Genomic DNA, 23,146 nt, shown 5'->3' on the forward strand with positions numbered 1-23,146 from the left:
TATTTCAACATTGTGAATAAGGACTCACTTCACAAGAGGCATGAGATATACAGCCATTAAATATATATTTATTTTATAATCAAAACTGAAGACCGCATACAAAGATGTGGAGAAGACAAGTGTTACAAAGAGAGGTTAATTTAAAGCAATATACATTCAGAAGAGTAATCAAGCTACTCAGAGTGGGTGAGGACCACTCCCAATGGCTGATAAACAAAGTAAGAGTAAAAACAAGTCTAGCGTGTGATAAGCCAATCTAGTTAGCAAACTATAGAGGTATATCTGAACTAAGTAACATTTGTAGGGAGTGGGATGTACTAAGATATTAGCAACTATAGTGAGACAGAAGCACCAGATCCATTTGAGACCTTGCATGGAGATAGTGTCACAGGCCCAGTCTTGATCTAATACAGGAATCAGTACTTTAAAAGTAGAATTTTTTATTTTATTGATGGAAAGCATAGGAAAACTAATAATTTTATTGTCTATACTGGTCTGATCCTTACAAGCAACAGATTATATGTTCCCAGCAGAAAAATGTCAGGACCCTCCCCCCACTCCCACCCCCACACTACTTATGCAAGATACAAAATTCCCAGAGAAGAAGGAACTAGGAGGGAGAGATGCAGGAGAAAAGCACTGTTTCACTCAGACATACACATTCCAAAAGGCAGATAACATTCTTGACTTGATCATTCTCTTACTGGGTCGAAAGCATGAGAAGGGCCCCAGTAACAGAGAAAATGGCAGGAACTGAGCTAATTTGGCAAGGGTCATGAAAGATAGTACTGATGAATGCTCATTCAATAATTTCCTGTTGGATTCTCCCTTTGACATTCTTTGGTAACAGTGACAAGGAACAGCATGTTTCAAAGGATTAAAATGATTTACTGGCTTCAGATATTTCAACACTAGAGCTATTTAGAAGCTTAGCCATTTTTATTTTATCAGAAAGGAGCATAAATCCTGTTGGTACCACAGTTCTCAAATCGGTTCTGATGTTGTTGTACTTTGAACAATGGAGCAGAATATGAGAAAGTGTATCAGTTGTATCAGGACAAAATTGACAGCGACGCTCATTTTGTGGAATACCAGAGAATCGACCTTGAAGATGTGCTGACGGAAAAGAGTTACACCTTGCTCTAGTCATGACCCATCTGTAATTGTAATTAATGAGTTGTTGCAGGTATATAGCAGGGCTAGTTTTCTGAGGGATAATCCCAAAGAATATTGGAGAGCAAGAGCTTTGCGCTTTGCTCAGGAGAAATTGGTACTCTTGATCAAATAATCTAGTCTTTAAGCGGTGGTAAAATCTCGGGCGGTGAGGCATTTGTAGGGCCTCCCAAGAGAAGCCCAAGGAAAAGATCTTTTTTTCAATATGTAGCCACCATTTCGAAAGCTGAAGCTCTCTCATTTCTAACTGGGACAAACTGTTAGGGTCAGTGCAGAAACAAAGACGCAGCCAAAACTTAAAAGTTACAACCCATGCCCTTGTTTCTAATAAATGTTGCCCTGATTCCAAACAAAGAACACCATAGGGGACACAATGCGGGGTGCCAAAGATCTTATAAAGGAAATTGGATTGGATGCTTTCCAATTTCTGGTGCCATGCTTGGATCCAGATGGGGATACCATACAAAAGGTGCTGGGCCACCTTAGCGTTAAACACCTTCAACGCTGCTGGTATGAATCTACCACCATTGATATTAAAGAACTTCAGTACTGCAGCGGATAAATTTTTGCAGGCTTTAAGGGTGTTATCTCTATGTGTGGTCCAGGTTGACTTATGATGGAATGTTATCCCAAGGTATTTGAACAATTTAACTTGCTCGATGTCAGCACCTTGGATAGACCATCTTGAAGGTCTAAAAACCTTGGAAAAGACCACAATTTTAGGCTATGTTTTTGCTCTGTGTACTGCAAGTAGAGCAATAATGATCTTTTTATTGTATTTGTAATTCTTGGCACTGGTTTTATGCCTAATAAAGGTTTTTTGGATTTGGATTTGGATTTACTGATTTCTCTGCTATTTAATGTCAGATTCGTGTCCATTCATTGAAGAATGGGGAAATTAATGCACCCCAAATGGGGCTAAGTACAGTGAACATATTCAGTGTACATGCGGCAAATTTGGTGCCTTGGTTTGTTGCAGGGTCTGGTTCCTATGTTTGTTTCCCTGTTAGATGGCCCAATATTGTCGGTGAGAAGTTGTTTCAGTTTAGGGGGCTGTCGGTAAGTCAGAAAACTTGCCACTTTGAAAGCACAGCAGATGGTCAGCAATTTGTCCTTCAGATATTTTTATGAACAATTGCATTTTGTAGCCTGGAAGTGAAGATTGGTTTGATTCACTTTCAACTGGTTACAGTGGACACAAAGTGTGTTTGCGTCCTACACTTAGTTTTCCCAATGAGATCAGGGGCACTTAAGGACTTGTCTTTGGCTGGATGGTGCTCAAAGAGAGAAACTTGCTCTGGGCTCATTTTTTCACAAGTAGTTTGGAAACACATACATTTCATGACGTTTGCAAATGATCTGTGTTCACATTTTGTTCTACGCCATAAATTTGAATGAACTACACAGTCATTCTGGATGATTTTCTATTGTACATTACAATATTTGAATACTCATTAATAAATTCTAAGCACATATGGAGAAATTAAGGAAAATATTGCTTTGGCGAGTCTGTACACATGTGAGGGTACCGATCTCCGCCACGTGTGACATGCTGGCAACTGATGGTGGTCTTTGGGACAAGAGTGGACCACATCAGCTGTGGTCCTACTAGCCTCCCAGAAAGCCCATCTCTGCCTCTCTGGGGCTATTGGTTGGATTACACTGAAAGGGTGATTTGCCAATGTTGATTTACTGCTCAAGGGCAGGAAGAAAATTTCTAATCACTTTAGAACATCCCAGTACACCAAACCTGTATGTTACATCTGTGATTGGTAACATTCTAAATTCAGACTGTAATGGCCAATTCAGGCAGCCTTTCTAGATCTAGTGAGCCACTAGCTTTCCTAAAGGCCCCTTCTGAGAAGAGAGACTGGATCAGTGCCTCCACACAGACACACCCGAATGTCACGCCAGCAACTGCCAATTGCCACAAAAACCACTTTTCTTGCACTGTCAGATTGGCAACCTCTTGTTTTCCATTTAAGAGGGCAAAGGGCCAAGAGCCAATGCTGCCCAGAGCAGGGGTGCTACTTTGTCAAAGGGTTCTGGTTTGGAGAGGGTATCTTGGTCCTCTGTGCCCATGGACATCTTTCTTGCACAGCAGCAGAGAGGGTTCACACGATGGGATGCGTCTTTGGAGCCACAGAGAGTTGTATACCCAAGGGCAAGTGGTCAGAGCATGTGGCCAGCTTGGTGATAAAGGAGAATTTCTTCACAGCCTGGGGATAAACAGAAAGAGGCAGTGAAGTGAGAGAACCAAGCAAAGGAGAAGTCAGCCAGGGAAAAAGAGAAGAGTGCAGGGCTGGGAAATTTCATGTCACACTGTCGGTGCCACCTGCAGTTGGGTCCATGAAAAATGACCCGACAGCCAGCCATCCCCAGCATGTAACTGTTGGCAGGTAACTGCTGCCTCTTGTCCGCCAAAGGCATTACCATAGTGTATATCATCAGAATAATCAGCAGGCACGCTTTGGGTTTCCATCTCCAAACATTTTCCAGCCTGGTTCTGGCAACCCTGCCCCCGCATCTCCCTCCAGTGGCCAGGGGGAACAAGATAACCCTAGTGAAGCACAAAAGCCAGGGATTCCTTGGGATTCCTTCATACTTGCCCTGGGTTCATTCTGCACAGTTCTAGTTCATCCCTGGTACTGCAGAAAGATCTAACAGGAATCTGACTCCTGCCACAGAGACTTTCCTCCAGGTCCCTGCCCTTGTCCCATCTCTCAGCAGGGCCTGGGATAACACTTGCTCAGGTCTCTATGGAAGGACTCTGCCTCAAAGGAGGCATTTAGAGGCAGGAAAGTCTGCCTAGTACTCTGGGTCCTTCCCAGTTCATAGGCAACAGAGATGTCATTCTCTTCTTCTCATACCCTCGTATAATTTCTCAACTCACCGCTTTCAGTTCCACAGGGCCATGATGCTCCCGGTAAAGGATATAGTCCAGGCGGCGCCCCTCGCACCACATTGCTGAAAGGTCAGGCTGCCCATTTGCCAGAACAGGGCCTTCCAGGTACTTTTTCCTTTCCTTTTCATCCTCCAGAGTCCTGGAAGAAAATAAACAAGGAAGGGACTGCCTGGAGGAACAGTCCTTAGTGGCCCTGCAGTTTTCCTGATGGCGATCTACTATTATCTTCTCCAGAAAGGCCTGTCACCCCAGCCTACCTTAGTGGAAAGCACTAGGGACCCCACCCTCCAAAAAAGACACCCCCTCCCCCTTTGAAGGGATTAGTCTGGCAGTAACAATGCACACGTCTGGAGATTTGGGGCTCCCAGTGCTGCACCTTCCCCAGCAAGTGTAGAGGTTGGTGCTTTGTTAGCTTGAGGGGCTCTGCAGCTCTCCAAGTACCCCAAGTCTCCCCCTCACCTCTTCATGTTCTCTGGGGTTGCCACTGCCTCATCATAGATCTTCAGAGACTTCAGCATGGTACCTGGGGAATTCAAAGCCATCATTTTAGGTTTGGGCATGGCATTTTCTCCCCACTGGCCTTACATTTTCATATTTTGCTTAACACAGCTACTCAGAAAGTTTCAGGTTAAGAAAGTAGCCTGTGGATGGGGGGGGGGGAGGCAGAAGAGGAAGCTCTAGTAGCTTCTAGTTACACCGCTCCACATACACTCTTGTCAAGGCCTCTTCTCCGTGCTCCCACCTTGCAAAAGTCCCCAGGGCATGCAGCATGCAAGGATCTCACAAGGATCCCCCTCAGGGAGACTCTGTGATGCCATGTGTTTTCCACCCCTTGGAATACTGGTAGAGTTGCCAGTTCTGGATTGGGAAATACTTGGAGATTTTGTGGTTGGAGCCAGGGGAAAGTGAGCTGTGGGGAAGAGAGGGACCTCAGTAGGGTATAATGACATACAGTCCACCCTCCAAAGTAGCCATTTTCTCCAAGGAAACTGCTCTTTGTTGTATAGGGATTAATTGTGATACCAGGAGTGCTCCTGGATGCCACCTGGGGTTGGCAACCCTAGCAACTTGAGAGGAGAAGGAATGGGGCATCCTGAAAATAAGAGGCCTGAAGCCTGAAGGAGATACTCACCAAGGGCCCAGGGCTTTTCCTGCTGTGGCCCAATGCGACATGGATCTGTGTACAGGTTGAAGATCTCATGAACTTGTTCCAACTTATCACCTAGGAGAAAAGGAGGGGGGTAGTGAGGTAGCAGCTCCAATCACCCCAGTTGGTCTGCTGCACCTCCTTCCTGGTTTTCCTGCCCAGCTCCCACCTGAAGAGCAGTTGTCAAAGTTTAAATCCCCACAGAAGATATCAAATGCCACAATGTCTCCACGCTGAGCATTTGTCTCCTGAAATTGCTCTGTCCAGTGCAGAGCTTGCTTTAGCTGGTCACACCGGATCTGTCCACCATCTGTGGAGGAGAAATTGAGTTGCATTAGCATTTTGGCACATTCTTCACATCAAACATTACTAGGAGGAACAGAGAGGGACTTATTTCCAGACCAGCTCTGGAAAGCCTCAAGATCCAGAGCAATCCTCCCATGTTCCTGGATACTGGCAAGGTGAAAAACAGGTCCACAGACCTTTTGAGGGATAGGTGGACACAAGCTCGCCCCCCTCCAGTTTGATGCAAATGCTATCCCAACCCCAAGACCAGAGTGGTCCTGAGTAGGAAACAGATACAGAATGTTCATGCCCTGGTTCCAGGAGAAGGGTTCAGGCTTCCCTACAGAAAATAAGTTTGGTGGTGAGGGACGAAATCAGGGCAGTTTACAATATAAGATACCATACAGAATATACATCTATCTATTCCTCAATAAAATCCCATCATCTTACATTACAGCCCACTCTCCTGATGCCATAGTTGTAACATATTGCAGCTACCCAACCCAACTGGAAGCCCCACCCAAAGGAAGGGGGGAGTGGATTTCTGGATCTGGTGCCAGCTTTCACTAGTGCATCTGCCCACCCCACCGGCTGTTTCCACCTAGCTCTCAACTGTTTCCATCTGGCTCTCAACCATCAACAGGTACAGCTGGATGTCATTGGCATATTGATGACAACCAAGCCCACAACTCCAGACCAACTGAATGTTAAATAATATCGGGGAGAGGATTGCACTCTGAGAGACATCACACAGAACAGGCGTCAAGGGCTGTCGGATAGCAGAACTGTCCTCTTTTGCAGACTCTGAAAAACTGCTTCTAATCTATGCAAACAGTTCTGTGGATGGACAGTCTCTCCATGGCAGTTTCACGTGTTCCTCTTCCGTAGGGGATAACTAGGCCGGGAATTCAGTGCAAAGTTGACAGTCACGATCTCCAGAACTCGCTGGCACAAGATGTTGAAAGCAATTTAGATGTTTTAAAATAGGATGTGACTATTAATCACAATGGATAAAGGTGCCGTTTCCATATTCCAAAGCAGCATACCTTTGACCATCAGATGCAACCACCCGTTTGCCTGATAAGAGGGTCTGGATATATGTCATCGGAGACAGAGTACTAGGATCAATGGACATTTACTCTGACTTTGGCACAGCTATTCTTAGGCTCCTAAGGATCGGATTCTGCCTTGGCCTGTGGGAAGGGAAGGTTGACACAACTATTCCAGGAGGCAGCCAAGGCAGTCATTTTCCAGGAACAGACAACGTGTCTGCTGCCTCACAACCATCAAGCATCCAGTCAGTATTACAAGCCTGTCTGCTACAAGAAAGAGTTCACACTTACCTGTGTTGGCATCAAGGTGTGTGCAGTATATGTACCCCACAATCCTTTGCCCTTGGGAAACTCCCAGCTGAACCTGAGACACGCAAATCAAGAAGAACATCACACAAAGGTAAGCGCTAAACTCAGAGGGTGAAAAATGTGCCCTCATTAGGGGTAGGCAAAAAAAAAACCACCAGCATTTTTCAGGTTTAATATACCCAGAAATTGGGGGCGGGGGAGAGACAGTACTCCATATTGGCTTTTGGGGGTTCCCCCCCCAAAAAAATTTAGGGTTATTAAACCCAAATCTAAAAAATCTACCTGCCTCCAGACTCCAGATGGGTCTGGGAGGCAGCAGGCTGTGCAGAGCTGAACCTATGCTGAACCCTGCCGCTTTTGAGATTTATATGGATTTCAGAGGCAGTGGTGCAAAGTTGAATACTGGACCCAGCCAGGCTGAGCCCAGTATTCAACCTGAAAAAAAACTCCCCTCCACTTCTTCCTCCCTCCCTTACCTGTGGCCTCACCAAGCTCAACTTTGAACTGGGCCTGCCGATTTTGAAGTTCACATGGAGTTTGTAGGCGGTGCAAGCTGTTCAATCCTGGACCTGGCCTGGCTGCAAGTAAGTGAGGGAGGAAGAGGTGGAGAAGATGTTTTTCTTTATTTTTAGAGGTGGTGAACAGCTGAATGGCCCCCCCAAAAAATTCTGGGGGGAAAGTAGCAATTTTTGGAATCTGCTTTTAAGCTTCCTTTTATTGCCACCTTCTTTGAGGGGAGAACCCCCATCCCAAATACCAACAAGGTATTTTTGGGGGGTGGGGTTCAGGAAAGGCCAGTGAATTTGATGAATGGGAAAAGCCAAGCTTGTGAACTTTGAAGGGGAAGTGGCTGAGAGAGTGAAGAAAGAGAGGATGCAAACAAGATGGGTTGCCATGGCCAGCAGAGAAGTGCTTGACTTCTGCCAAACAGGAGTAGAGGGAGGGCAGACTTGCGCCTCTCTTAAAATCAAGGCTTCCAAATGTGGTTCCTCAGCAATGAGGAAAATACCCTCTGCATATGCTCAGGAGATGAATATCTGGCTCAAGTGGACTGTTTCTTGTTCCATAGGGAGTATGCGTCAGCAGTGTGATCTGTTAGATTTCTGGATATATCCGATTTCTAAAGAGAAAGTACCTCGCCACAGACTCCTGAGTAAGCTTAACAGGGGATAAATGGATGGGCCCTCTCACTGATTAAAATTGGTTAAATGTCAGGAAGCACAGAGTAGGAATAAATGAATAGTTCTCACAATGAAAGGATCGGTATGGGGCAGTGGTGGCGAACCTTTGGCACTCCAGATGTTATGGACTACAATTTCCATCAGCCCCTGCCAGCATTGGCCATGCTGGCAGGGGCTGATGAGTATGAATCCACTGCTAATCTGGAGGCATAAAATTCTACCACCGCGGGTATGGGATAACAACTATTTAATTTGTTCATAAATTATACTGAATTTGGGCTGAGCACAGTAGTAGCCAAGTTTGTAGAGGATACCGAATTATTCAGGATTGTTACCGCAGACTGAGCTGCAACAGCAATTTAAGGCACAAAAGAATAAAATTATTATGAAATAATTTTATTGAAACTAACAGAGGTTCATTCAGTAGTTGGGAGAGGAGCCCCGAACAATGAAGAAGCAAGACCTTTTACAGGAATTTCAGGGGTTGCGTGATAAGTACATCAAAGTAAAAAGCTATAGGAGGATCCAAAGTAAAAAGTTATAGGAGGATCTCTCTAAAATAGATCAGTGGGCAACAGTGTGGTTGAAGAAGTTCAGCACAAATCAATGCAGGGTGTAATTGCATATTGGAACAAAAATAATATCCCAATTTTAATGGTATGCTGATGGGGTCTGACGTGGCTAAGACTGAAAGGGAAAGAGATCTTGGGATGGTAGTGGATAACTTGACTCTCATGTTTTCACACTCCCCCACTGCAATACTCATCTTTAACCCCTTTCCCCACTCCTAGCCACACCTTCAACCCTCCCCCATCCCAATCCTCCCCCTGCCATCCTCCCCCTCTCTCATACTTACCATCCAACCCTCCCACATTTCTAGCCACACCTTCTAACCCTCTCCATCCCAACCCTCACTTGCCATCCTCCCATCACCCCAATACTAACCTTCCAACTCTCTCCCACCCTAATACTCACCTTCCAACTCTCCCGCCACTCCCAGCCACACCTTCCAACCCTCCCCCAACCCAAACCTAAGCTTTCTACCCCCTACCACAAGCCTCACTTTCCACCCTCCCTCACATGAAGACTCTCTGTTCCACCCTCTCCCAATCTGCCACCCCAAGCCTCCCCTTCCAACCCTCCTGCCACCCCAAGCCACTCCATCCCATCATCCCCCACCCCAATCCTCACCTTGCCACCCTCTCTCCACCCCAAGCCACTCCTCTCCACCCCTATCCTCATCTACTGACCTATCCTGAGCAACACCTCTCCCACCCCTGAGCCACAGACCCAGAACCTGGTAAGTGTTGTGCCACGAGAAAGGGTGTGGTGGGGGCCGTTACAGCCCCACTAAAGTTCATTGCAGGAGGGAGATGCTTCCTCTTCGACCCTTTGCTAGGGCCCATTGCATCTCCTCCACTATGGGCTTTGCTGCTGGTCTTCTGACAAAAGGCTAAAATAGGACTTTTCCATTTAGAAAGCAAAGATGGTTGAGGAAGCATATGATAGACAGTTATAAAATGATACATGAGTTGAAGACTTTTTCTGCTCCTTTCCAAATGTTAAACTCAGGAGCACCCAGTGAAGTTAACGGGCAACAAGTTCAGGAAGAATTTTAAAAATCTTCTTTACTCATCATGGGATTAAATTGTGGAATTCACTGTCAATGACCATAGTGATGGCCACTAAAATATGTACATATGTTCCATGAAATTGCAACCAATTTATGGTAACCCCAGCAAGGCGCTTTCAAAGCAAGTGATTAAGCAGAGGTGGTTTGCCACTGCCTTCCTTTGCAGAGTCTTCCTTGGTTGTCCACTATCCATCTACTAACTCCTTAGCTTCCAAGATCTGACTATACCATGCTGCCTTCCCTCCTATGGCCACTACAATAGACAGCTGTAAAAGAGGTACAGGCAGATTTATGAAGAACAAGTTCACCAATGGCTATTGGCCAAGATGTCTTAGAGACCTTCCCCATCCAGGGGTAGTAAACCTCTGAATATCACTGCTGGAAAGCAACATCAGCAGAAGGCCTGCGTCTTTATGCAGCAGGTTGGTCACTGGGTAAAACTGGATTCTGGGTTAAATGGACCACTAGTCTGATCCAGCAGGGCACTTCTTAGGATCTTATGCTCATGCCTCCCACTCTTTGAACCACCATCCTCACACTCACCCATGGAGTGTATCAGCAATTAGATCCAAAGGATTCAGCTTCATCTGTCCCCACTCCCCCCTTTAAAGTGGCAAAGAAAGATGGTGAATTTGTGGGCAATCATCAGCATCTGCTCCCCTTGCACTCCAGTGCTGGGAGGCTTGAAGCGAGGAACCCACTTTGAAGATGGAACCCATGGAGTAGCAGATTCTCCTTAGCTACTAACCAGTAAGAACATGGCCACACTCATGCCACCCATTAGTGCTGAAGAAATTACCCAGATACCATCTCAGGCAATATTTTAAGTAACCTAATAAAATCCTCTGGAAGAGACAATAATAAATACACCAGTTTCATTTGCATCAGAGCTAGCTAAGTGCTAAGCAATTGTTGACACTTGCAGTGTAATTAATGGGAAGTGTGGGAGGGACTGTGGCTCAGTGCCAAATTATCTACTTTACTTGCAGAAGATCCTGGGTTCATTCCTTGGTGAATAAGGATCAAATCCCCACTTTGCCATGGAAGCTTGCTATATTACCTTGAGCTAGAAATACACTCTCAGCCTAACCTATCCCACAGAGTTGTTGTGAGGATAAAATGGAGGAGAGGAGAATAATAGGGTATGTGAACAGATAAATAGTAAGTGATGAGAAAAAATTTGCTTGAGATTTTGGAGAGTTGCTGTCCATCAGAGTAAGTAAAGGTACAGTTTCCCCTTCAGTCGTGTCCGACCCTGGGGGACCACTGTGAGCAATGATTTTATAGGCAAGCCATTTTTGTGGGGTAGTTTGCCATTGCTTTCCCTGGCTATTCTTTACCCCTTAGCTATGAGCTAGGTACTCATTTACCAACCAAGAAGTGGATGGATGACTGAGTTGACGATGAGCCAGCTGCCAGGATATCTGACCCACATGGGGCTCGAACTCCTGACTATGTGAGTGGCAGTGCAAGCACTTAACCACTACGCCACACGGCTCCTATGTCCATCAGAGTATCCATCTTTAATTCCCCCTGTACTGAGACCAAGGTCTTGAACAGTAAAACCATAAAACTCATGTCTAAAAGCACTTCTCTACAGCCTCTAAAAATGAGCAACAAAATAAGAACATTGAGGGTCAGAGTCCTCTAGGAGAAACTGAACCTTTTGCTTTGAAGTAGCTTGAGAAAATGTGGACCATGTATTAAAACATGGTGTAACCATCAGAGTATCAACAATACGTTCCTTGCTAATCAATGGCCTGTCTCAATATAAGGCACCTTTATGTGTACCCCTGCCCCTGCCCCCCCAGGCGATGCCCCTCACCTGAACACAGAGCAATCCTTTGGCAGAAAGGGCATCCAAGTTTCTACCATTCGGGTAACAATGGTACTTCACAGCCATCACAGGGTAACGACTGGCGAGGAAGAGCCCACTGTTGAACAGTTTCAAGCAGTTGAGCTGTTTACTGTAGCTGCACAAATTTAAGCAACTGAGCCATTTCAAGGCGGAGCAGCAAATGAAACCATAGAAGCCCACATCGTAGATGATGTGCTCATAGTAGGGGCCAAGGGATTTGAGCAGGCAGGCTGCCGCCTTCTCATCAAAAACCTCCTGCAGGCATAAAAAGTCTGCATTTGTGGGGAAGGAGGCAGTGATCTCTCGTGGCAAAGTGTCCTTCTCCTCGTCAAGGGGCATCTCGTTGGCCATATCAATGTCAATCATACAGGAGCTGGATTCAGTAGCCTCATGCTTCTCATAGGAGATGTCAAAACCATTAAAGAAGTTGCCTCTGGAGTTTGCATCATGTGGTGGAACGATGTGGCTTACAGCCTGCACAAATCCTTGGGCAATCTGTTTGGCACGCTTCTGGGTTTGTCCCAGGTTATTGAATTTGGCCAAGCCATCAGGCATGAGGCAGACATTGGAACTGACAAAGCGGAAGTCCTTGGCCTTACCAGGAAGCATCCACTCTTCTGGCGAAGTCTTCCTGAATACGTGCTGGTAAGCAAAAGGACGACGAGCAATCTGGAGGAGAAGCCACACCGGAAGGCACAGCACAGTGGAAGGTAAAGAGGCTAGCAAGAGCAGCAGAAAGAGGAGGCCCTTAGGTAAGGCCCACAGGGCATACGGCAGGCATCGCTGGCGCTGGTACTCCTGCTTCTCCGCTGTGGTCTGCTTCAAGGCCAGCAGTTTGTTCAAGGACCAAAAGCTGAAATTCATGATTTTTTTGATCACGATATATACACTCGCCAAGAAGCAGCTGGAGAAGGGTGACTCTTGCAGACCCATGTCAGGTGGCACGTGAACTGTCTGGAGAGGCTGTTCAGAACTGTGAATGGGCTGCACAAGGCTGTTTGGGTCACTGTCGGCCACTTCCTGCCAGATGCTGCAAGAGAGAAAGAGTGAAGGGCTGGAGATAGCAGAGGAAGGGTTTCCTGTTCAGCGCCAGGGAAAAGCAGCACATGGCCCCACCCCCAAGTGCACACATGCTTTGCCTAGGAATAAAAAACTAAGGGGGTGGGTCAGTCAGGATGACTTCACTGGCCATGCAGCCTTCTTTCTGTCCTTCCACCCAGTGGTGGGATCCAAAAATTTTAATAACAGGTTCCGATGATGGTGGGAGTGGTGAGAACTGGTTGGATCCCACCTCTGCTTCCACCTCCCACAGGTTAGGGCTGGCAGGCATTAGCACAGCCCCCTGCACAGCCCCCTATCTGCTCCAATCCCACAGCTCCCTCTGACCAGGCAAGGTTCCTGCCACTGTTAAGGATCCTCTGCAATTAGTTGCCAGCACCAGGTAGGATGGAGCAGCTGCACCAGGATGGCCAGCCAGCCTCTTCTACCTCCCAATGCTCCAGGGATGCTCCTCCACTACTGCATGTCCCACAGACTTTCTGGTTGTAATTCATGCAACAATTCATAGTGATCATCTCCCATGGGAGATGGGGCCTGAAAAGGAGTGGCTGGGACTAAGGATCCATTCCCCCTTGAAATTCAAACTGGCTAGTCCTATGCCCAGTCCTATGCTCTAAGGCATTAGCAGTAGAGGAGGCTAACAGTCTCCATGCTCTCATGAAGGGAAGAAGGCCTCAGCACTGACTCCTACGACAGTCAAGCTCGAAGCTGAATCAGTCCCACATGCAGAGACATGCCTGGGCTTGAGACATGGGGGTTTCATACTTCCACCCAATTTGCCCGTCCTTGAGGATTTCATTATGGGAAATTTCCCAGGAGGCTGACCTGGTTTCCTCTACTAAAGTAGTAAAATATGAACTTGAACCACCCTCCATTATTTCTTGACCAGGAGGATTCATCCCTTCCCCAGCATTCTCTGACATGCCAGTAGCTTCTTCCTATGAGCCAGCTACTCAGGGTCTGCCAAGAGTGGTCCTGACAGCATCCTCCCTTGCTTCAGAGGGCTACAGATGCAGTCTGAAAGCCAGACTTACACAAATCCATAAAGGTTCTATAGAGGTACACTTGTTCCCACATGGCAAGCCTGGGACTGTGGAGGTGGCAGACAGGGGTTGGGCCCCATTTATTGGCTCTGTATTTGTAACAAGCATCCACCACATATTTTATAGGCAAATCTCCAGGTGCTGGTCCAGGGGTGGGGCACATTCCCTAAAGCTTGCAGATCCAAAAGAAGTATATGTGCATTCAACAAAGATAGAACAGTCTTTGAAGTTTCCTTTGGCATGAGTTTTGAACTGGCATTCTACTTTCTGATTGGTTCAAACAGGGAACTCCCAGATCAAGAGAAACTCTAGATAAGCAGGTAACTTTTTGTCAGCCCACCAGCCAATATATCAACCTGACAGCTTGTCACAGGAGCCAAGCCCAGGGGCTAAACTATCTCAGAAGATAGAGTTGTTGGATAGAAAGGAATGGTGTGTTTGTGTGAGTGGGAGGGGGGGCACTTCCACAGTACTTCTGTATTTTTTACTTTTTCTGTATATTTGTCACACTACCTACACTCACAACTGTAAAACTCACAACTTGAGCCCTTCGGGGATAGGCGGCCTATAAGTTTAATAAGTTTAATAAAATAAATAAAATAAATAAAATAAAACCTCCAACTTTAAGTGGAAAGGCTGCCTATCTGCTGCTCCAAGCACTCTATAATCCAGAATCCCAGCTCTTCGCCACACATGCATGCAGACATATGCTCAAGGACTAATCCATAGGTTGACATGGGGCAGTTGAGGTTTTAATAACCCTTCTGTTCAACTCCAAGTGGTGACAAATGGAAACTACTGAGGATATATCTCTTAGACCTGGGTACAAAATGCCCAGCTGAGGTCAAAGGAATACAGCAATCCATATGATTGAGGATCTGTTGTCTGGTCACAATATCCAGAACCCATTACTGCAACCAACCAACATACACACACACAAGAGTCAGTCATGATCATGTGGGGTGGGGGGTGGGGGTGGGGAGAAGAGCCCAGTATGAGGTTGAGAGGAGGAGACTGTAAGGAGGAGATGGTGAATAAGGATCAGAATACAGGATATATATTTGCATGCATTGACTCAACTGTAAACTGCTCTTCTGGTGCCCCCACAGACTGAGAAGGAAAGCTCGCAGTTATAGAATTGGGTAGACTAAAAAAATGCCTAACCTCCTGGCATCAGAAAAGAAGTCCCACTGAGCTGAAACTAGTCACACACTTTGGGTTTTTTTTCCTTGGGGGCAGGAGCAATAGAGATATGTAAAGCTCCAGATATTATCCACTGGATGAATGCTGGGCTGGAGCCATGCAATAACCCTCTCTTGTGCAAAGAGAGAAAAACTTCGAGGAGCTGTTTCTTTAGGAGAAGCCCATCACATGGGGCTTCATCAGAATTGGTCTCAACCAGTTTCTCATGGTGTTGTTCCACTTTCCAGTTTACAGATTTTGGCCAGCGTTACAATGGATGTATAATATACCAGTTGTACTTTACTCCCTGAGAACTCAGTGTTATCCTGAACATTACAAAGCACCAGCCTGAATAATGGAACAAGTAAAAGATTCAAACATCAGTATATCTAATTTTCAATGTGGCCCCATCTATGGATTCTTAAATCCAGAGATTAGGACCATGAATTATATTTTCACCAGACTAAGAAAAGATTCATGTTTCCAGAAAAATCTGACATCTTTAAAAATACATAGAGGAAGGGGGGTTAAAACTCAAAATAATAGAAGCAGTGCCTATAGCTTAAAGAAACAAATAACCTCAGTGGCTATTGCTAGGCAATAATTGTATTGTCAGTCTTTAAGCCTTGTTTTCTGTCAGGGGATGCAGGCAATGCAGGGGATGGCAGGGTCCTTTCCAGGTCTGTTTCAGCTTTTGAGGGAGGACTCACTGGAGCCAAGCCTGGCAGCAACCACTGGGCTATTTGATACCACCTGAATTTCTTGACATTCAGACCCGGCTGCTTGCTACTGTTCAGCATCAGTTACCCTACAAAAGGATCTGGAAGCCTCAGGCTCAAATCCTCACTCTGCCATGGTTCTCATTGGTTGACCTTGTGCCAGTCACACATGCAGTCTAACCTGCTGCACAAGGTTGCTGTGAGGATGAAATGGGAGAGAAGAGAATTATATAAACTTTTGGTCTCCACCGTAGAGAGCGTAGGGGTAATAAGTGAATTAAATAAATGATAAATATAGCAGAAGATGAGAAACAGGAAAAAAGTGGGTTGATATGTAGGTGGGTTAGAGGAAAGGAGGAAGGGAAATTGAGGATATGGGGCCTGCCAGGAGTAGAGAAAGTGGTAATAGTGTGGTGAGGGAATACAATGGGAAGTGAAGTGCCCCCCCCCCCCTGCTAGTTATTGTGGGTTCCCCCTGTGCAATTTAGCATGGCCAGACAGCCAGAAACACACAACTAGGCCTAGACATGAGGCTGGCACCACATAATTGAACCTAGCCTGTCATCCAGTATCACTCAATTGGGGCCTGGCCCTGCAGCTAATACCACTCAACTGGCATGGTTCAACTAAGGTTTTTAGACTGCAGCTGGCAATTCCCTATAGCATTTAGGGGGCAGGAACTGGTGTACCAATGTCATGCTGGCTTGCTGATGTCACTTGAAAACAGAATTGTCATCATGGTATGACCTAAGATTAGCAAAACTCTATGGTATAACCTTCAAATTTGTGCAAATCTTTAGTACATCCCAGTCTATCACTTTTGGTTTTTGCTGGATGTTATGTGAGTGCAGTGACATGATGCCAGCGTATGCCCTAATTTTCTCCTTCCTATTTTCTCCTACTGGTGCTTCTAGCAACAAACTGCATTGCTAGCTCAGAGGCAGAAACTATCTAGCTCAAGGGCTTGAACCGCATGTAAGAGCAGAGTGGGTGCCAGAGAACCGGTATGTACCCATGGTGCCAGAGGTGGCACTCTAAGAGCCAACCCTCTGCTGTGCGGCCGCGTCTGAAACAGAGTCGCCCTCTCACATCTAGGCTGGCCAGGGCTGCTGGGCTTGATTATTAGCATTAAACCTCAGACCTAGTTTTGGGGAAGCAGTGTAGGTAACCCTGTAAGCACTGTTAAACCCCACTGATTTTCATGCGAAGAACCAAAGCGCGATCCTTTACCTGGGAGTAAGCTCAGTTGCTGGCAATGGGACTTGCTTCTGAGTAAACCCTCCTTGGGTCGTGATTCACCCGTTGGAAGAGTTGCACGGTTGCTTCAAAGCAAAGCCACCGACTACCACCAAGCTTACTCCCGAGTAACGCACGCCTCTTGAGCCAACCGTTTTTTCTAAACGAAAACCTCAGTATTCAGGTTAAATTGCCGTGTCGCTGCATACACCCTCTTTAAGCGATAGAAATAATTAGGTCTCTGAGTTTACCCAGTTTTAGGCATTTCGGTCTCGAAAAGGTTCGCCATCACTGATGTAGAGTTTTTGTTGGTATTTGCAAGTGCCTGTCACAATTCAGTTACTAAAGGGTTAACTGTCTGTATGTAAACCAGTTTCTGAGGTCACTGTTTTATGACCTGCTCTGTTGATTAGCTATTGATCAGTCAGTCAGACCTTGGTTACATGTTAGTGGTCACATAGCCCTTATTTAAATAAGTTAACCTTATTTCTTTGCTTGAGCAGAGAATAGCACACTAAAGAAAGCCACGAAGCTAGTTAGCAAATTATCTGCAAGATGTAGTCTTTTATTGTAAATATGTAATAGAGAAGTATAACTTGTTATTGTTTTATCTCCATGTAGCCCATCCCGCTTTTTAAGTCAGTAAAATATTTTTATATAAAAGCAACTCAGCATTCCTGCCTATCTTTATTTGTCACTGTGCATCTGTGCTACTTAAGAATCTCTTTGAATATATTGAAAATTACCTACAGTTTTCCTAGCAAGAGGCTACTGGTTGGGGGGAGATAAAACTGAAAACTGGGTAGAAAAAAGGTAGGTTGACTGGTGGGTGGGTAGGAAAGAGAGGAAGAAGAAAAGAAAGGGTGCTATAGGGATCTGAAGAGGAAGGAAACAAAGAAACTGTGAGGAAGGGGAGAATGAAATGTTCCCCATAAGAACTTGTTTTTCTGTATGGAATGTTCCCCCACTTGTTTTTCTGTATATTTCTTGCTGTATTTGGCACTGATCCAGAAGAGACACAAAAGATAGCTTTATTTCTTATAGTGCTAGGTGTGAATCTTCTGATGTCTTCTTCAACAGCCTACAATTAGCATGGGAGAACAGGTGTATCATAAATGTATCCTGTAAATGTTTGAATAGGTAGCCCTTGTAAAAATGAGACATGTGGGAGGTACAATTTTAGTAAGAGTTCAAATGGAATGTAGAAATGTTGAAGAATCTGTGACAGATCTGGAGCTGATGAAACAGTCTTCCAATATGGGAGCATTACAGGCCAAGCTAAATGTGACTGTGTCCAGTGTGTAACAGACTTCCCTCTGTGATACACCTCTGAAGATGCCAGCCACAGATGCAGACAAAATGTTAGGAACAAGATCCACCAGACCACGGCCACACAGCCCAGAAAACCCACCACAACCAGGGGTAATGAATGTTCATATACAAAAGAGGAAATAGCAGGCCAAACAGAAAAATATTATGATGCTACACTGTAAAGAACTTCAGCCTCTACATAACAGTGACTGTGTTCATATTTATGACAGCAAGCAGTGATCACAGAAGACAGTGGTGTCCCAGGAGGTGGATTCTCATTTATAAGAGGTTATTGTATTGATATACAATTATACTATGATTCTAACTTAATGGTAGGGGTAATAGGTTGGATATCTTTAAAAAAACAAAAAATTACTTACTCTGGAAGGATATGATTTGCCTAAAGGATGGCATGGATATTTATGGCCAACAGGAAACGAAAGAAAGAGTAAATTATTCTAAATCATACAGTTAGGAATACCGTAATGAAAGTTTGGACAAAGTATAAGAAAACACTTTATAGTCACATCCCAAGATGGCTATTTAGAGCAGAAACGTTGCAAATATAAGAACTTAGTACAGATCAGAAATGGTCCACATATACCAAGAAATGATAAATAAAAACAATACATTTGAATTAAGGAGTAGAGAAGAAATAGTGAACAAAGGAAAACAATGCCATTGGTTCTCCCATCATCAATCCAAATTACATAATCACTTCTAATAAGAAATACAGTTCCCATTTGTCATCAAACTCTGTTTGCCCATCTGTTTACCAGATTTGTTAATTTGGCCATTGTAGCACATTCTCTAACTTTATCGTCCCACAGTTCTGTGTTAAGATCTCTTCCAGCTTTCCAACAGGATGCAACTATTACCATTGCAGCTGTTGTGTCGACATAGTTCATTAAGCTTCTCTGGAAGATTTTCAGGCAAAATGCTCAATAGCACAGTTTTCGTAGGAAAATGGATTTTTAATTTAAGTATTTTTTGCTTTTTCAGATGTACTTCTATCAAATATCCCATGTGAAAGAAAGATCAACTTTCAACACAGACCATCACTATGTTCGCTTATCTTCTAAATAACATCATATACCATCTGTAAAACAATTTATACCAATTCTCTTTTAACATTTGGCACTCAGTAAGTTTAATATTTTTGGACCATAATGTTGTCCATTGTTGAAAAGAAAAAATGTTATTTATTTATTTCCAGAAGGAGGAGACCTGTTTCTTTCTTTGGGGTGCATCTTTTCTTCTAAGGATACCTGTCAAGGTAGTGCTTATCTGGTTAAGATGAATATAATTCAAGACTACGTGTCTGTCATGTAAACAGCTTCGATATGTGACCAAATTATTTCTTTGATATATGTAACCAGCTCTGCTATATATAACCACTGCCATATATGCATTCTTTCCTTGACCTGAGTTTTATGGCTTTGCACGCTTGTTAGAGAAGTAGGCCTCCCCTGACATGCCTGTCACATGAGAAAAGAATTACAACTGTTATCTTGTCGTGGACAGGAAGCCAGGTGGCTCCAATGCTATCGGTCGCTGACCTTGGGGCCGGGCATGCCCATAGTCTAGGCACCTGATGCTTTCTCTGGGAATCTGGGAGTGGGGACTCAAGGGGGATATATGGGACTTAAGATGGCAGTTCAGTTAGAACTGGCTTTGCCATGTTATGACTGGTGGAAAGCCAATACCAATTAAAAATCTTTTCCACAGACTATTATTTTGGATGAGATTCCAAGATAATAATAACTAAGTAGGCTGGGGCCACCTTTAAAATAACTAGGTAAGCTGGACCTTCTGAATTCAACCTAAACTCCCCACCCCCTCTCCTTGCAGCAAGTTGGCATTTGGGTTTCCATCATCTGCTTGAGAGACCTTCTGTCTCCCCAGTTCCCTTCCCCCTTCCCATCCAAGCGACAGCTCTTATCACTACACAGTGAACAAGCAATAAGAGGAAATTGTTTTCAGGAAGCATGTTTAGAATGCATAAGGCGAAACTTGCCGCGCTGGTACACTTCTTGCACCGGAAGCAACTTGCCGCTGGAAATGCTATCTCCTATGTTTGTCAGCTGTACAGGCAAGAGAGAGCCACATTGACAGCCAAAAAGCACCCTTCCATGTAGCTGTGCCCCAGTGTGTTAGCAATGGTGGGCTGAAACCAGACCTGCCTTGTCATTAAGCTTCAGCTGCAGTTCCCTGATCAATGAAGTGGCCCATTCACAGGAGAAAAAAGCAAAGCAATTGCAATATTACACAAGCTTTATAAACAAATCAATATGGGAGATGATGACAATAAGGGACTGTTTTCTTAATGTCATTTATACTATCCTTCTTATCTGATGAGGCCGGTTAACATCCATTCTGCTTGTTTATTTAAGCAGAGAGAGGAGCCCAAAGTCCTCCTTCCACAAACCGCTCCCTTGGTATAGTATCTCGACGTTCCCTTTTCTTGTGAGCGAACAGGATGAATCACTCCTCACATGCTCGCAATACCTTATTTTATATTTCATTTATCATATTTTTATCTCACCTTTTCCTGGAGGGGCTCAGGGTGGGTTACAACAAATTTAAAAAGCACTAAAAACTTAGCAATATTACCTGGCTTCCTTGAAGTCTGGCTGCTGAGAAGGCACCACTCTTGGTGGAATTGTGCCCTGAACAGTGGAGCCTGAATTCTGTCAAATGGACTAGGTCTTCTTTCCTTTAGCAGTGCTCTTAACAGGAGATGTCTTGGAGTCACCTCCTCTGGTAGGATACACTACTTTCTCCTCAGAAGCCCTCAGGTAGAGGTGGTGCTGTGTATTTGACTGTATAGATTCTCCTCCTTCTTGCACTAGGCAGCTTGCCGCACAAATGCTATCTCCTATGTTTGTCAGCTGTACAGGCAAGAGAGAGCCACATTGACAGCCAAAAAGCACCCTTCCATGTAGCTGTGCCCCAGTGTGTTAGCAATGGTGGGCTGAAACCAGACCTGCCTTGTCATTAAGCTTCAGCTGCAGTTCCCTGATCAATGAAGTGGCCCATTCACAGGAGAAAAAAGCAAAGCAATTGCAATATTACACAAGCTTTATAAACAAATCAATATGATATTAATGCTGTCCAACAGACAGATAGCGATTCCAAGCTGGACCTGGGAGTGCTGAAGCCTGTTGAATCTAAGCAAATCCTGGCACTGGGCTGGATTTTGGTCAGGTGGTCCAGCAATTTCCTGAGGTATACAGAACTGAGGAATCAGCTACTTTGTCTTTATCTCACATCACTGTTGTAGGAATATGAGAACAGATTGTAGCAACACACCTTTTTCTAATTCCATTCTATATAAAGGAATAATTACAGAGATGTTGTACTTGACACAAACAAGAAGTTCTAGCACATAAAGGCAGAGTGAACCTAACTAAAGATCAGAAAGAAACAGAATGTTTTCAAGCATATCAAAAAGCAACAGAGTTTGTTGATCAGCAGCAAAGATGAGATTTAAACAAAAGGAACAAAGGAAGTGAGGTGGTTTTGCAGTTTCAAAAAAGAAAAAGGAAATCACCATCAGAGGATTAGCAGAATTAAAATAAGGAGGATACAGCCAGGTTCACTCAAAGGAGACATGTCTGTGTTATTTAATATCTGACCATGTTGAGGATGCACCCAGAGAATCAACATCCATTAGGGAGCCATGCCTATTGTTCCAGCTGCATTGGCTATTTCAGAATAAAACCTTTGCTGGGTGCATCCAAACTCTGCCACCTGCAGGGTAAAGCCAAGTGACAGACACCTTCTTGACCTGATCTTGGCATTAGAGCAGGCTCCCAAGAGGTGCGGCACCTGTCGAAAGAGGCCAGCGGAATTCTCCTTCATCCTACTGTCTGGGGCTGGAACAAGCTATCATGTTGCAAAGACAGTGGTCTTGTTTCCTCCTCAGGTTCTTCATGTTCTGTCCTTGCTGTTCCTTTACAAAGCACTCACCTTTGATATGGCAGTCCTTAGGGGGGCTCTTGACCCAAGCAATCCAGAGCAATAGATCCCTTCCTTGTCTAGTTGAGATTCTCCCCAGGAATAACTTTGCAGGGACTTCAAAAGAAGAGGCAAAGTTGGCCTTGAGTGATCCAGCTGTTTGCAATTAATCTGTCACATGCTCCAAATAACAAGGATCTTAAATCAGGCTCTGTCATGATCCACTCACTTTGCCAGAAAGCTCTGGAAAGGCATTCCTGAGATGCTGTCTTGAGGAATCCAGATCACCTAGCACGCTCCTATTTCTGGAAGCTACTGGTCTTACTTCCCACATCTCCCTGCATCTTCTTGACTTCTGTGCATCTAAAAATGTCAGGAGTTTGCCCCAAGGCTTGCATTTTAATTGCAGGCCTGCATAAGAGAAGAAGCAGGGAGGAGCAGGCAATGTTTTCTTAACTGAACACATCTGCAAGTAGGTAGTGGCAAGAATTTTATGATCAGAGGGGGAGAAACTGCTCAGGGTGTGAAGGGAATCCATTGGATTGCCAAAGCTAAGAATAATTAGGCTGATCTGGAGGAAATACAACTGCAGCAAAGTTACTCAAAAGACAAGCTTCTTTGTATGTGAACAGAAGAAATCCCAATAAAAATCCTTCTCTAAGAAATCAAAGGAATTTTGAAATAAAAAACCAAGTTGCTGGCATGTGTTAGAAATTATGAGTGGTTTTTTTTCCAGAATTTGAATGAGGAGGTTAGGGTAGAGCTGGGAGAGCCCAACACAGTGTATCTGTCCCATGACCTACCATTGTATCTCCATGGCTTTGACCTCTGTTTGTATTTATGAATTTGTCAATTTAAAGTCTCCAAAGTCCAGCCCTGAGGTTGCTTCACATTTTATTAAGGTGTCTCCTGCACCTGCCCCAGTCCAGTTGATCTGTGTGTTCTGGGATTTCTGCGCTTGGAACCTAATTTGTATCAGTGCCTCTGCATGCAAGGACAATTAGAACTTATGTCTTTCATCACCCCACCCCCCACATACATACATACTATCTCCTTAGTCTGGAACAGGAGTTGCTATTTGCCCTATGGGCAA

General features: G+C 44.7%; 1 protein-coding gene across 1 annotated transcript; it reads right to left on the reverse strand.

Moving 5' to 3' along the window:
- Positions 1-1,901: 1,901 nt before the first annotated feature.
- LOC125425768 (sphingomyelin phosphodiesterase 5-like) lies at positions 1,902-22,144 on the reverse strand. Its single transcript, XM_048483370.1, has 8 exons — positions 22,066-22,144; positions 11,511-12,573; positions 6,854-6,926; positions 5,395-5,535; positions 5,211-5,300; positions 4,538-4,601; positions 4,067-4,217; positions 1,902-3,392 (listed from the first exon to the last, which is right to left on the reverse strand). Exons 2-8 carry the CDS (start codon positions 12,474-12,476, stop codon positions 3,288-3,290), a joined length of 1,590 nt encoding a protein of 529 aa, XP_048339327.1. The 5' UTR covers positions 12,477-12,573; positions 22,066-22,144; the 3' UTR covers positions 1,902-3,287.
- Positions 22,145-23,146: the final 1,002 nt, after the last annotated feature.

Source organism: Sphaerodactylus townsendi, linkage group LG02, assembly GCF_021028975.2.
Source record: "Sphaerodactylus townsendi isolate TG3544 linkage group LG02, MPM_Stown_v2.3, whole genome shotgun sequence".
Taxonomy (NCBI): domain Eukaryota; kingdom Metazoa; phylum Chordata; class Lepidosauria; order Squamata; family Sphaerodactylidae; genus Sphaerodactylus; species Sphaerodactylus townsendi.